Here is a 16,564-nt window from a genome sequence, read left to right on the forward strand (position 1 = left end):
GAATTCCATCATACAATTGTAAATAACAATTATATTTGCTAATGTATAGAGCATCAGCCAAGAAGCCTTATGAGCTATAAGAAGAATACTTACCATACAAATTCATTTAATCATAACAAACCTATCAAAACCAGAGTCCCCATCCAACCCGTAAGCAGACCCATGCCATTTGTACATCAAAACACATTAAGAAATGTCCATAAGTTCCCAATTATCAAGCAAAGAAGTATTACTTTCAAAACTTAGCCCATTAAGCCAAAGAACTCCAGATGAGAAGAAGAAGAAGCTAGAGAATGGAGCTCCAAAGCTTGTTGCTTTTCTTTTCCTTTAGCCATAGTGTCACACACTCAAAGTACATTCACTTAAACAACTCTTCCTCACCACAATGGCTATCAACAGAGTATACACGAGCCTGCTAAGTGAGGAAGACCCTCACCTTTATATAGGATTGACGGATCAGGCTGAGAGTAAACTATTGCTGAATGCAGCTACATCATTCATCCTCGGTCAGTCATTAGTTGAAAGACAATTTTCCATAAATGTGGCCATGTGTAATGCCTGCAGAGGACCTCCAAAATAGGGTAGAATCCACAACTTGCAAATCCAGCTTATCGTGCACACATGTGCAGTCAAGTGAAGTTTCATGTTCCGATCTTAACCCTACAGAGCCATACAATAATACTACTAGTAGTAAGGCAAAAAAAACAGACCTACAGGAAAAGGGAACATGGCTAGTCAAGGAAATAAAAACATGTAATTGTGAGCTAAACAAGCCTATAAAATAGGAAAATTTTCTCACATCCAGACTTGTGTGTGTTTAGATTCACGTTTGGCCTCCTCATAATGTTTCATTTTTGAACTCAACCATTTGTATTCAAAAAATAATAAGTATAGATTGCACATTATTAGTGAGCAAGAGAACCCCATAGGTATTCCCATATTTTGTCTATAACACTTAGTCCCTAATTGGATAAAGAAATTCTACAATATCCATCTAATTACCATGATTAATGTAATTTTGTCAAAGCATTGTGGTGGATTTTTTACTGAATTTTTAACCCAACAAGGTGTTCATACCAGTGAGATCTTTTCAAATCCTTGTGTTTTTTTGTTGGAAAAAGCCATGTTGACAATATCTTCGAGCACTCCAAGAAGGCGATCATTTCCTGAGAGAGGAATATTTTCATAACATTGTGTAATATCATCCGTGAAGATACAATAGGTATCCGTGGGTAGGTTGATGAACACCTCCGATGAATTCTTAGCAAGCCAGAAAGTACAACACTCTATACCACTGAATCTTTTAAGATATGTTCTTCTTTTAGCACAAAGATTGCAGACCTCTGCCATGACTACGTTTAGACAGGAAGTAACATCTTTTGTAACACAAGAAAAAATACAGTTTGAAGCATCTAAAATCCATATGAACTTCTTATTATTGAAAGAGAAAGTTCAAGAGACTTTGGTAGCCAACTACACCATCATAAACAGACCTTTGACAGTCTGGGATACTGGTATTGGTACTAGTACTAGTCTCAGATTTTCAGTGTTAGTACCGATACTCGTAGTATTGGTACTGCTATACTATTAAACTAATATACTCGTACACAAGTACTAGTACTAGTCTCATATTTTTAGTGCTAGTACTGGTAATGGTATCACTAGTACTGATACTGCTATATTGCTATACTGGTATACTAGTATATTGGTTCCTAGACATATTGTCTATGTCGAGAATACCAAAAAAATATAAAAACTAGTAGTTTTATACTCAAAAATAGGAAATAGGTAATTATATAAGAGTCTTGCAAAGAGTCGGTGTATTAGTACTGATACAAGTCTGGTATACTGGTACTGGTACTGGTACCAATTTTTAGATTTTCAGTGCTAGTACTGGTACTGTTCGTATTGCTACTGATATTGCTATACTGCTAAATTGATAAATTGGTATACGAGTATTGGTACTAGTATCATACTGTCTGTGCTAGTAGTATACTTCTATACTGGCACACTAGTACTGGTACCAGTCTCAAACCAATAGTTTTATACTTAAAAATAGGTATTTCTATAAGAGTCTTGCAAAGAGCCAATGTACTAGTACTGATACACATCTTGTATACTGGAACTGGTACTGGTACCAGTCTTCAGATTTTTAGTGCTAGTATTGGTACTGTTAGTACTGGTACTGATATTGTTATACTGCTAAACTGATAAACTGGTATACTAGTACTGGTACTAGTCAGAGATTGTCAGTGTTAGTACTTGTACTGGTAGTATTGGTACTGAAACTGCTATACTGCTATACTGGCATACTAGTACTGGTACCACTCTCAAACTTTCAGTGCTAGTACTGGTGCTGGTAGTACTCGTATTGATACTGCTATATTGCTATACTAATATACCGGTTAACTGGTATACTGGTCATATAGTCCATGTCGAGAATAGCTAGAAAAAATGTAAAAACCAGGAGTTTTATACTTAGAAATGGGAAAAAGGTAATTCTACAAGAGTATTGCTGAGAGCCGGTAACCATTTCCCTCCAGCCAAGCCATCCACTGCTTCGAGATGTAATAAGTTAGCATAATTCCATCATACAATCGTAAATAATAACTATATTTGCTAATGTATAGAGCATCAACCAAGAAGCCTTATGAGCTATAAGAAGAATACTTACCAAAGAAATTTATTTAATCATAACAAACCTATCAAATCCAGAGTCCCCATCCAACCCGTAAGCAAACCCATGCCATTAGTACATCAAAACACATTTAGAAATGTTCATAAGTTCCCATTTACCAAGCAAAGAAGTATTACTTTCAAAACTTAGCCCATTAAGCCAAAGAACTCCAATTGTGAGAAGAAGAAGAAGCCAGAGAATGAAGCTCCAAAGCTTGTTGCTTTTCTTTTCCTTTAGCCATAGTGTCACACAATCAGAGTATATTGACTTAAACAACCCTTGCTCACCACAATGGCTATCAACAGAGTATACACGAGCCTGCTAAGTGAGGAAGACCCTCACCTTCATATAGGATTGACAAATCAGGTAGAGAGTAAACTATTGTTCAATGCAGCTATGCCGTTCATCCTAGGTCAATCATTAGTTGGAAGACGATTTGCCATAAATGTGGTCATGTGTAATGCCAGCAGACGACCTCTAGAATAGGGTAGAATCCATAACTTACAGATCCATCTTATCGTGCATACATGTGCAGGAAAGTGAAGTTTCTTGTTCCGAACTTAACCCTACAGAGCCATACGATAATGCTATTAATAGTGAGGCCAAACAAAAGAGACCTACAGGAAAAGGGAACATGGCCAGTCAAGGAAATAAAATCATGTAATTGTGAGCTAAACAAGCCTATAAAATAGGAAAAAAATTTCACATCTAGACTTGTGTGTGTGTGTGTGTAGACGGAGCCCTATGAGCTTGAAAGGAACATCTCTCTCTTTCTCTCTCTCTCTCTCTCTCTCTCTCTCTCTCTCTCTCTCACACACACACACACACACACACACACACACACACACACACACATTCATGGTCAATAACATGGATAACTACTCCTTCATTTGCATACATTTTCTGAAAGTGAAACTACCCCAAGTCAACACCACACGAGTTTTTTTTTCAATCTCTTTAAAGAAATAAAAACTTTAAATTTTTTTAAAAATATCAATATTGGTCTTGAAAAAAACCTTTTAAAAAGATAAAGTCAATTATATATTTAAAAATTAAATTCTCATTAAATAATAAGATCTCCACTAATTTATCTCGTTTTTGTTATGTGCATTTAAGCCAATACATTTATTCTATGTAAAGTAGAAATTATTTGACTTTCTATTACTAAAACACTTTCTATTGCTAAAGAAAAGGAAATTCTTTTGATTTGACATTCTGTCTTTTACATCATGACAAAAGCTAAAAAGTTATTTCTTACACTCTTACTCTTCCTTTTGCATTTTAGAGAGGTTTTCTTTTAAGTGAAGGAATGAGTGACACATGGAAGGTCTCTCCTTCCTTGAAAAATTTAAGTTGCTTCATGTATAGTATAGACATAGAAGTATAGAAGATTAATGAAAATCCTTTTTTTTTTGCCATACTCACAATTGTGATTTGAGAGACTTACTATTAAATCGAAAATAATACAATTACCTCAAGCACTACATGTGCCTTGAGGGGCTAGGATTCCATCAGAGGTTTGAACACATAAAAAGATACTCTTACCCTCTTGAGAGTTCTAAGCAGCTCAATCCAGACCTCCATTCTTCACCCTTGTCAGTTGCCCCTCTTGCTCCTATGACATGTATGAGCTTAGTGCTCTGACGCACAATATCGTCAAAATAAGCTACATCCAATTTTCCCTCAAAAACTGGAAGGTTCCTAGTCTTCCAGACCTTGTTCAGGTAACAATATCTGATAATTTGCGTGCAAACCAAAACAATCTAGTTTTGGATACCACGCCCTCTCAGGGTCAGGTCATTTGTATAGAACATGGTCTTCCAAGTCCTTCTAACCCATTTGCAAACCCTAGCGGCTAGCCCCCACGAAGTAGGGCACTGGCCAAATAGATGCAAGGGGTCTTTACAAGCTGCCCTATAGCCAGAGCAAGTGTCAGAGCCAATCCCTCTAGCGTGCACCTTAATCCCAGTAGACAAGGCTCCCCATAACACTTTCCAGATGAATACCTTTATGTACTCCGGCCCTTTAATCTCCCAAACGGTACTAACACTCCTCCGCCAGTGTTCTTCTGACCAAGTTTTCTTCCATATTTTGTTGAGTGGGGAAAACCAATCCGTTTTGTATACCAACACCTTATATGTACTCCAGGTCTTGGGGAGCAGTAACACCTTGTCTTTCGGCCAATGCAGGCTCTCTAGACTTCAATCCAATTCAACTCCGCCTGCATGTGGAAATGAGGATGATAGCACTTCCAAGAGTCGACCAATTAGAAGTCTTTCGTATAATCCTATTATTCCTTTTTAAAGAGACATCAGAAAGAACATTCAACTACGAGACTGAAGGGAAAAAGCATTTTTTGGAGTACTACTTAGATGTACATTGAAAAGCACTAACTGGCTAATGGCACACGTACCATCTTGCTAGTGGCTACACAAATATTACATTTCATGGTTAGAGATATCATGGGAAGAGATTCTATTTGGTTTTTTCTTGTTTAAATCTCATCAAATGACATCAAAGATAGTTAGTAAGTGAGAATTAAATCTCATTTTGGTGTTTGAAATGCTCATCTTCTCCTGAAATGCTTACTAATGTTTATTAATAACTGTGTACAAACCTTGTATAGGATGTTCTTTTGCACACGAAAAACAAAAACAAAAAGCTGTATAGTTTCCTTATATTTTTTGAGTTTTTTGATAAATTCAAAGATATTGAAAGGTTTTGGAAATTTATGTGAATTTACATTTTCTTATTGAGATTCCACATAACAAGTTATTTGGGGCCATTGTAAAGAAAATACAATATTAAATTGAAAGTAATAGGTATGCTTTTATAAATAGTTGATACGTCCATCAAAAGCAAAATGTCAAACGATGGAATGTTTGACAGTTTAGCTTCTTTTAGATAGGTCCATAGGCTTTCAGTGTTGAAATGTCAAGCTCAATATGTACGACTCTTGGATGACTATCATCGACAATCATCATTGGCGTGCCTTGGTGGATACGCATATCTTCGCCAGTGATACTAAAACTGGACTACACTGAGCTGGTCTACCTATCGGAGTGATGGCACACTTGCCTACACACCTCACTCACACCTACATACCTCCCTCACTAGCGGTTCATACTAGCTCGTTGTGCTAGTTCCTTTTTATGTTGTATTTTTCCTTATGTTTTCTAAACCTCTTGTCTTGAGTTAGTGAAGAAGAAGAAGTACAATCTTTTGTCTCCATTTGTGTGTGTGAGTGTGTGTGTGCGCGTGCATGCGCGCTTGCAAGAGCTTAAGCTGTCTCCTTCTCTATCTCTTGACATTGAAGTGGTTTACAAAATCATTAAAACTTCCATATTTCTTGTTGAGATTTTACATAACTTATTGAAAGCAAAATGTCAAAAGATAGGATTGTGATTCTATAATAAGACATTCTTCTAACATCTACCTAAGTCTAACCTAGGAATATAGAATTGTCATTTTTGACAGGTTCGTAGCCTGTGAAGTGTTTTACAAATGCATTCGAACTTGCATATTATTCATTGAGACTCCACATAACGAGTTATTTGGGTTTATGATGTGCTCGTTACCATCTTCATGGGACATATTTTGCACATCGATTATCAACTTTTTGTGTCTAAGAGAGAAACTGACGAGCGATGCAATTTCAAATTGAAAGAAACGGTTATGCTTTCATTGTGTCCATTGAAAGGATTGTGATTTATGTTTGGCAATATTTTAACTGCTAAATGGGAAAACATGTGCATTATGAGTATTTTCATATGTCAGCAAGATAGGATTGTGATTTATGTTTGAGAATTTAACTTCTAAATGGGGTTTAAAGTCCATCCGCTATGGTTCAACCTTCGTAATTGGCGAGTGTGACTGTGTAAGCGCAATTTTGTAAAACTAGCTAATCGAAAGTATCGGATTGAAAAAAAAGGATTGTGATTTATGTTTGATAATTAAACTTTTAAATGGAATTATACTCTAATCCAATGTGCATGATGAAGATTAATTTGACTTAGCATCATATGTGAATATATCCTTACCCATCTAACTCATGATTTAAAATCCTAACTTCATAAAGACAAGCTAGAAGCCACATGAACCTTAACACACTTACAACATAAAGTACAACCAAAAGTAGACATCCCCATGGTACGATCCGACTAGACAGATTTCTTTCTTTACAAAGCTCTAGAATGAGTAGTTCTAATGCGCCAAAGAAGCTTGTAAATCAAGGCTCGGGAAATATTTTTTGTGGATCCGGTTTTTGGAACTTTTTCACACGCATATGAACAGGCTAACTCTAAATTTGAGAGGGATAAGCACACTAAAAATCTCATATTATAACTAAAAATTCCATAGTTTGAACCGGCTTGAGAACCTTCTTGCCCAAACTTGAGCCAACCATTTTTCATTTTGAACAGGCTTTGGATAAAGCGAACCTATCTTTTCCCGAGCCCTGTTGTAAATGCCATGCTCCTCCAAGCCATGCTTTTCATTGAAAAAAGGTGCTTGTGATGCACTTGATGCATACAATTTGAATCGGGTGGTATTTGAAGGTGACCTCATGGGACCCTGTGGGCTCCCTAGTCTACATGGGGTTATGGTTGTACATGGTTATTTTTCTTAATATATGCTCTCACATAATGTGAGATTTGGTATTTAAATTTTTTTTTTAAATGTTTAGAGAAACATTATTACGTCTAGCAAATGGCCATAGAAAAACTTCCATAAATAGGGTGGTACTCTAGGAGTCCAAGTAACGCAAAACTTGGAGTCCAAAAGCCTAATTATGTTTCGACCCATTGCATAAAAAATGAAGCTCAGGTTTCCACAAGAATAAAATCTTTCATGAAAAAATTTACTTATGTTCTTTAGATATGGTTCATCCAAATGATAAAAGCATCAACGTTTTAGCTCCAAAAATTGCGTCTGTAAAAGTGAACTTTTGGTACTTCTAATTGATATCGGGTTGGACAAAACCATTACAAAATAAGAATTTGTAATTATGGATTCAAAATTTGTAATTGTGGATTTTCTGTATCTGAGCAAATCCATGTTGTTGGTGTGTGAATTTGCATGCAATTGTACCAATAGATTGAGAATGTGTTATGCTAATATGCAGGATTGGATGTTGGCTTTGAAGTTTTGTCTTCAAGGAGGGGCTCTGTGAGTGCTGGTTCTACACTTCCATTATCAAGGAAAATTTGTGTGATGTGTGCTTTGCTAGAATCAATACATGGCGGCACACTTGTCGGGATTAAATCTACTGCGAGCTTTCTTTCTTTGCCTTGGCCCCAAGTTACAAGGTAGAGGCCTCCTATGATGAGCAAGCCACCAATCAAGCTGTAAAGTAGCATCACCATAAGAGAATTAGGTGTGAGGGCAAGGAAGCTATACAAAACCCCATTTAATACCATGTACTTGGTCTCTTTTTTTTCCACACACCAGAGGGCCAACAGGGGGAGGTGCTTATCCCTTCCAAATATTAGCCATGTTACCACATGGTCAGGCAAGGGCCGCGTACCATCGGGCAAGAGCAAGTATATAACACCTTGGAATCAAGAGCAAGTACAACTTGCTATATACTTTGCTCTTAGTTGAGGCACTGAGAGCAAGTAAATAGCAAGGTACTGGGCTCAACCCTCAACTTAATGCCTTTGGTGCCAAAATTATTCTGCAATAAAAATAGATCATAAAGGATATGTGGCAATAAAAAAATTCTTACCTTCCAAGGTAAAAGTTTTCTTTCAGAAAAGCAAAAGTGAGGAATGCCACGATGATGGTTTGTGCAGGCTGGTAAACAGCGGTCAAAACAGCGCCGCCTTTTTGTACACACCACATTTGAAGTGTAAAGACCAAGCATGATACAACAATTCCCTAGAAAAATGCAACAAAGTAAGTGAGAATTAAATCTCATTTTGGTGTTTCAAATGCTCATCTTCTAGTGAAATGCTTACTCTAGTGTTTATTAATAATTGTGTACAAGCCTTGTATAGGATGTTCTTTTGCCAAAAACAAAAAAGCTGCATAGTTCCCTTACATTTTTTGAGTTTTTTGATAGATTCAAAGATATTGGTAGGTTTTGGAAATTTATTTGAATTTTCATTTTCCCTATTGAGATTCCACATAACAAGTTATTTGGGGCCACTGCAAAAAAAAAAAAAAAAAAAAGGCAATATTAAAGTGAAAATAATAGGTATGCTTTTTAGGTCCATCAAAAGCAAATTGTCAAACGATGGGATGTTTGACAGTTTAACATAGGTCCGTAGGTTTTGAAGTGGTTTACAAAATCATTTAAACTTCCATATTTCTTGTTGAAATTTTGCATAACAAGTTTGTCCATTGAAAGCAAAATGTCAAAAGGAAGGATTGTGATTTTTTGCAGGTTTGTAGACTATGAAGTGTTTTGGGAATGCATTTGAACTTGCATTGTCGATGATATGTGACATGTCCATTTTAACTTCTAATGGGAAAACATGTGCATCAGTTTTAGAAAAAAACCGGGGTCTAGTGTATTTTAACCGGTTTAAATCCTAAAATCCCGGTTAGATTTTGAGCTTGCCTTAAAGAAAACCGAGAAACTTTCACAAGTTTTAGTGTAATTATCAGCAAAAGTATCAAATTTTGAGGAGAATTTCAAGTTGACCCTTATTTTCTTCGGTTAGGAAAAATGTATTTTTGTAGCCCTGATATTATGCATTATGAGGAGAGGATTTGTCGTATGTCAATAGATAGGATTGTGATTTATGTTTGAGAATTGAACTTCTAAATACGGCTATAAGTCCATCCGTTATAGTTCAACCTTTGTGACATGCGAGTGTGGCTGTGTAAGCGCAATTCTGTAAAACTAGCTGATGAGAAGTATCACATTGGAAAAAAAGGGTTGTGATTTATGTTTGACAATTTAACCTCTAAATGGGAAAAAAAAAAATCTAATCCAATGTGCATGATGAAGACTTGCCTTGAGCATCATAATACATGTGTGAATATATCCTTACCCCTCTAACTCATGGTTTAAAATCCTAACTTAATGAAAACAAGCTAGAAGCCACATGAACACACTTACAGCATAAAGTACAGCCAAAAGTTGAGATCCCCATGGTACGATCCAACTAGACACATTTCTTTCTTTACAAAGCGCTAGAATGAGTAACTGTAATGTGCCAAAGAAGCTTGTAAATGCTGTCACAGAAAGGCGAGCTGGGTATTGTTTCATCACTGGGCTCTGCAAAGAAAACAACACATGGCACCAATTTTATAAACCTCAATACTTATAATTGAATTCATTGTAAGAGAGACAAATTTAATAGTAAAATAATCCCCAAAAGATTTAACATCATGAGCTTCTGCTCGAGAGGCACCACATACCTAGCTAGGTACGGCGGCCCCCTGCCCCAATCGTACCTAGCTACGTATGCAGTGCCCCCTGCCCCCAATCGTACCTAGCTACGTATGCGGTGCCTCCCTAAGAGAGAGAGAGAGAGAGAGAGAGACCGACCGACCGACCTGCATTACAAGCCAAAAGGAGAAGGCGATACACATCCCCATGAGGTAAAAGGCGCCAATTTGATAACTTTTGCTTTCAGTCAAGGGGAAAAATGTTCCCATGGGATGGACGGAGAGCTCAAGAATGCCCAAAAGAGGAGTTGGAGAATCATGAGGAGCGCTCATACTTTGCTCTAGCTTGACAACTGCCGGTCCCTTATAGAAGACCATAACGGTGGCACCTATAACGCACAACACAGTGCCAACGACCTTGGCTTGTCCATCCATCCTCTTGATATGAACCCTCTCTTGTCTTAAATTATACCAAGAGAACAATCACAATTAGTTATTTCTTGTAACAGAAGTGTAAACTCTATATATTGTGAAGAGAGAAATTTACCCAAAAGCTGCAGCAATGACAAAGGTCATGGCAGGAATTGAGTTTTGAATAGCAGCAGCAAATGTTGGCGAGGTGTATGTCAAGCCCTCTAGGAAGAACGCTTGGCTAAAAAAAACCCTGGTACCATATAATTTTGAGTAAATAAACCTTACATTCTTAAGTTCTTGTGGCAAAGAAGAAAGTCTAAATACTGACAAGTGAGGGAACACAATCAAGGAAGAAGTACACACATAATACGCACATTTACACGCACATGCGTACACACACACACACGTGTATGCATCTTGCTTGATTGTGCTTAGCCTCTAGTGAGTATATTATTAGAATTTGTACCCAGTAAGACCAAGAAGAAAGAAGTGCCCCACCAAAGCCCATGTCAAAGGTGGTCGTTGGTTCCTGCGAAGAGCATACTATCATTAGTCATAAATAGTCAATGAACCAACTGTTGAGTAGTGTGGTGAAAATGAATAGTTGTCATGGCCAATAAAACATTACCCACAAGAAGACATTGATTGAGTGAGAGAGAGAGAGAGAGTTTGATATGCCAAAATTAGGTTGAAACCTTGCCATATGTAGTGTTGCATTCAATTGTCTGGCTTTTTATTTGTATTCACATAAGAGTTGCTAGCATTCACTAAAAAATCTTTAATCCTTGATCAGATACGATCTAGTTTGCATATTGAGTTTCCACAACGCGTTTGCCCCACCATAGAGATTCTACAAATTAATTAGTTCTTACATTGACCTAGCTGTCATAAATAGAGCTAGATGTTCCATACTCAAACATGTTTTGCTTCAAGAATGTACAAGAACATGCAAGTGTTAATCTTTGCAATAAAGCCTTCCACATGATCACATGAATCAATTAATCATTCTAGAAAAGGAAGCTATGCCGTGCGCTTTGTAATTAGAGGTTCCCTAAGGGTCTTGCATGCCAGACGTATGAATTTTGTACAGAGCTTAATGCCACAAACTCACAACGTTAGCTTTCCTCACCCTATTTGGTTTGCTCATGTCTTCAAAACAAGCAAAGATTTGGTTTGATGCTATCATTTTGTTAGAAAAGTGAAAAAAAAAAAAGCTAGGGACTCAAAATTTGCATGCTAGTTTAGAAAACTAATTTGCCTTCTCCCACCAGTTTCAGGCAAGCTTGGTGTGTGTATAGTACAATTACTAATAAAAAGCTAACAATGCATTAGGCTATGGTCAGAGGAGGCTTAGTTATCAATTATTTGAACAAGTAACTAAGCCTCATTCATAATCACACGCAAAAAGAAGCACTAAATGAATAACTATGTCCACCCTTTGTAACTATGTCCATTTTGGCATAGTTGTGAAGTTCAAGGCTTAGTTGGGAGGATGAATGAGTAACTAAGCCTTTCGTTGACCATGCAAGAGGCTTAGTTATTCATTTAATGCTTTGTCTGGACATAGTTGGCTTAGTTATCTATAACTGATAACTAAGTCTTGCGTGACTATAGCCTTATATAACAAGGTGAAGCTTCTCATAGGCATTTCAAAACAAAATGTAAAGGAAGTCAATGTGGTCCTCTAACGGAAGGACGCATGTCTAACTAAACAAGCTTTAGGTTCACGTTCGCAGTCTAAAGCGATAAAATGGAAAAAAGTTAAGTAATGTAACGCTATGAAATGAGAAGATCTCTTGACAAATTAAAAACAAAGAGATTTCAATTTTTTATTTGACAACATCACCAATAATAAAATATCAAATGTATGTCTAACTATCTTCTTGCTAAACCTTGATGCCCAGAATAGTATCTACTAACATAATATGGCGGAGTACATAGCCCTTTACACGTGTCTTTCTCTGCGAAATGAAAGCTAAACGCCAAGTGAGATGAAGGGGAGCGAGAGAGAGAGAGAGAGAGAGGGGGTGTGCCAAAGGCGAATGGCAATACTCGTTAAATGAATAACTAAGCCTAGTGCATGGTTATGCAAGGTTTAGTTATTCATTCGACCTCCCAACTATGCCTTAAACTTCACAACAAGGCAAAGTAAGAATAAAGCTTGTTATCAGTTCAAATAACTCATAACTAAGCCTTGCGTGACCACCACGTTAAAAGCCAACAAAGGCAAAAATCAATTTATTGCAAGAAATAGACATGAAATTTCTCAATGGCAGTATCATAAAATGGGAAAAGTTGTTTCCAAGCAAGGTGGAGACCCGCATTGACATTCTAAACAAGAAAAAAAAAAGTCGAATAAGGCTCTTAAACGAAATGTAAGGACTTATTTTGGAAATTCCACGCTTCAAATACAAGGGTAGGTCTAATAAATATACGAAATATTTTATGCTTCACATGGAAGGGTAGGCCTAATAAATATAAGAAAAAAAATTAAAAAAACTATTCTATTCACTAAATTCTTCTTGAGCAAGGCTTATTTTTAAATGCCAACAAAGGCTTCTAAGGTGCATGGAAGAAGGTTTAGTGGGAAAGGTTGAGAGAGGGAGGCATAGATCTATGTTCATGGCTTGAACTCAAGACGTGGTGCGGGAGAGGAAGAGGAGACGTTTCGAGGTTTGAACTTAAGACGTGGTATACGAGAGGAAGAGTTTTTAGACGAGAGAGAGAGAGAGAGAGAGAGAGAGAGAAACGAGACGAGACGTAGCATGAAAGACGTATTCGTCCAGTGTTGAACTCAAGACGTGATTCTCGAGAAGAGAGGGGGGAGACAAACCTCTCGAGGAAGAAGGCGGCGGGGATGAGGAAGCAGAGGCCGATGGCGCCGCGGTAGACGGCGAAGGTGAAGAGATTCATGCCGCCAGTCAGTGCCACCCGCGTTATGATCTGGTACCCAGACATGCCCAATTGCACCATCAGCAGTGCTACGTGCAGCAGCGCCACCGCCACCCACGTTGACGACGACGCCATCGTTAAGACAGTACTACTCTAATAGACACACTCTCTCTAGCTAGCTATCTATAATACACCAGCTCGTTGACCTCTCTCTCTCTCTCTCTCTCTCTCTCTCTCTCTCTCTCTCTCTCTCTCGGCACAGCTCCGACGTCGCTACCACAAGACAGAGTCACGCTGCTAGAGTAGTAGCTAGGCTCTCTCTGATCCCTCCCCTGCCCTCACAATTTAAGTGCGCGCAATCTCTCGATTGAAGTGTGGGAGCAGCTGCAGCAATTACACAAGAGAGAGAGAGAGTTGGGTGGACGCATGAGAGGAGGGGGGGGTCTTAAAGCGCAGCCTGGGCTTGCCTTTGCAGGCAGGACCAGCTGTTCCCGCCCGCACAAAGGCAGACACTCCAACATAAAAACGCAGCTGAGCGGCACGCACACACACAGAGTCACAGACAGAGGCTCAGAACCCCACATACACAAAAACAAAACACAGTGCAAAAGCAGAGACTAGAGAGAGAGAGAGAGAGAGAGAGAGGCTTTAGTGGCCAACGGAATAATCTTACAGTTGATTGTCATGATTGGTGTTGCACGCGAGGCCATTTGGGCGCCCACCACCACACTCCCCGCCCACCCAGCCCCGGCCCCCCTCCCTCCTCTGAGCCTCTGAGTCCTCTCTCTTATCCCTTTTACGCATTTTATATTTTGTCGCCCCCTTTTTGCCCCCCTCCTCAAAACACCCACTGTACACACAACCAAAGCCTAAAGCCTAAAGCGCTCTCTCTTTCGCTCTCTCACACTCACACACGACGACGACGACTACGACGACAAGGACATCACTCTTCTCCTTTCCTCTCACATTCTTGTTGATTCCCAATTCCCCACTTTCACATCCTCCCTAGTCACTATCTCACATGGGGTCCCTCACGGGGGGATCTAGGGCCAAATTAAGTGATGTAATGGAAGCTTGATCTCCACCATCAAATCATCAAGTAAACTACGGATTTAGAGAGGAAACTAGGTTAGCGTACACACACCATGCCCAAATGAACATGTGATACGGGGTCATGAAGGCCTTGCGACCGCAAGAGAGAGATGTCATGTTGCCCCCCTTAGGAGAATCTAAGGATGCATATCACCTAGTGATTTGAGGCCGTTGATCCCTCCAAGAAAAAACCTCGAGTGAGATAGTGCGCACACACCCCAAAGAAAAACTCCAAATTAAAAAGGAAAATAAGAAAACGCAACCAAATCCCCTTCCTTTTCTTTCTATATGTACATTTATATAGGTCCACACCTTTACATAATTATTCTCAACACCAAAGCCCAGCATAGGACCATCTTCAAGATTGTTAGCCTCGTCATGCACCCCTATCATTGCACTTACCTCCACTTCATCATTAACTTTGACCTTGCTATTTATAAACATGGAGAAAGAAGATGGTTGCCACACTGCTATATAAGTGAATACAACTTATCACCTTCTTTTTTGAAAACATCATTGCTACTACATGTTGTATTTGCGATCTCGTTTAGAGAGATCACCTATTGTACAATGACATGAGCATGTGCACAGGATCTTGTACCCAAAAACTCATTTTTCTTCATGAGAAGCACTAGCCTACATTTCACAAAGAACATTTTTGCCATTTTCTCTTATTTTCACTATAGAGCACCCTGTGAATGCGTGCGTGCGTGCATGCGTGTGTGTGTGTGTGTGTACACATGCATTCACAAATAGGTATGCGTGTGTATAATCACACAAAACATGGTTACTTGTATGTGCGTGTGCAAGTATGCATATTTTACACACAAGAAAATCTACGTACTACACATGAATCCACATCAAACATGCATGTAATAGATGCATACATTATACACAAGAAAATCTACATACTACACATGCATCTACATCCAACATACACATATATCTTTGTGTGTGTATGTGTGTAGGTACAATTACACGTATGTATCTATGTATGTATGTGTCCCGAGATGTGTCTATCTATGTGGGCATGTATGTTGACAAACACATATACATGTATTTATGTGTGTGCTTGAAAACAAACATATTCTCTCTCTCTCTCTCTCTCTCACACACACACACACACACACACGCGTGCGTATGTTGTATGAAACATCTTACACTGTATTGAAGGAGGCCCTCTCAATACTTCACTGTAAACAAAAATGTGATCTTTCTTAGATTTAAAAACACACCATAAACACCCTTATATGTAAATTTTCATGTGGTTCAAATCAAAATTTCCCAAGATTTTTAGAAATTGGACACCTTTGTAAATTCAAGTTGATTCGATGCAATAGGCACATTCAGCCCTAGAATTTGAAGGGTGACTGTCCTTTCACTTTGAACGCCTCTTTTCTAACAAATTGGAAGGGCATTCAACTAATTTTTCATATATAATTCTTTTGAAGGGTATCATTTTTTAACCCTTCTCTTTAAAAGTAAGACCGCATTGGAAGAGTGTTGTAGACTTCTAATTTTAAGGCTCTCGCACATTCTTCCTACATAACCCTCGAGCTAAACATTTTCCATGTGGTGGTCTAGTGTCCATGACCATCATGTATGTAGAGTGTACTATATAATAGATCGATTGGTATGTGTAAAGAGCAAGCCTTCTTTGAGATTTCTCTTGTGGAATCATATAATCCTCTTGGATACGTTTGAAAAATAGATATTTTGCCACCCGCGTCGTGGAATGTCATATTTGGAAGCATCGAAATTTTTTACAATGTACTCAAGAAATAGACTTTCTAATATTAGAGATATTGTCCTCAAAGCCATATGGGTTTCTAAGAAAGGACAACTATTCTTGAAAAAGAACAAAAGATTGCATGCAGAACTAGTGTTGGAAACTTGTGGATGTATTTTTCTCAAGCAGAAGGAAGCTGCTTGTCCCCAAAAAAAAAAAAAAAAGATATGACCTTGACATTTATATAGGGAGACCATGAGAATTTGTATAACATGGATTAAGGGTAAGTTTAAGCTCAATGGTCTCAAATCCCTCAAGGGGCTTTGGGTCCATTGAACTGACTTCTTTGTGTATGTTGGATGACCCAGTGCAAAGGATATGCTAGGGTTTTTTATACATATATTATTTTGAATTAATGCAAT

General features: G+C 38.3%; 1 protein-coding gene across 1 annotated transcript; it reads right to left on the reverse strand.

Annotated features, from left to right (window-relative positions):
- Window positions 1-7,609: 7,609 nt before the first annotated feature.
- On the reverse strand, window positions 7,610-13,867 carry LOC147422826 (protein WALLS ARE THIN 1-like). Its single transcript, XM_086502500.1, has 7 exons — window positions 13,263-13,867; window positions 10,896-10,958; window positions 10,563-10,679; window positions 10,184-10,475; window positions 9,744-9,902; window positions 8,403-8,554; window positions 7,610-8,020 (listed from the first exon to the last, which is right to left on the reverse strand). Exons 1-7 carry the CDS (start codon window positions 13,454-13,456, stop codon window positions 7,789-7,791), a joined length of 1,209 nt encoding a protein of 402 aa, XP_086358626.1. The 5' UTR covers window positions 13,457-13,867; the 3' UTR covers window positions 7,610-7,788.
- Window positions 13,868-16,564: the final 2,697 nt, after the last annotated feature.

Source organism: Adiantum capillus-veneris, chromosome 27, assembly GCF_014529385.1.
Source record: "Adiantum capillus-veneris isolate H3 chromosome 27, ASM1452938v2, whole genome shotgun sequence".
NCBI lineage: Eukaryota > Viridiplantae > Streptophyta > Polypodiopsida > Polypodiales > Pteridaceae > Adiantum > Adiantum capillus-veneris.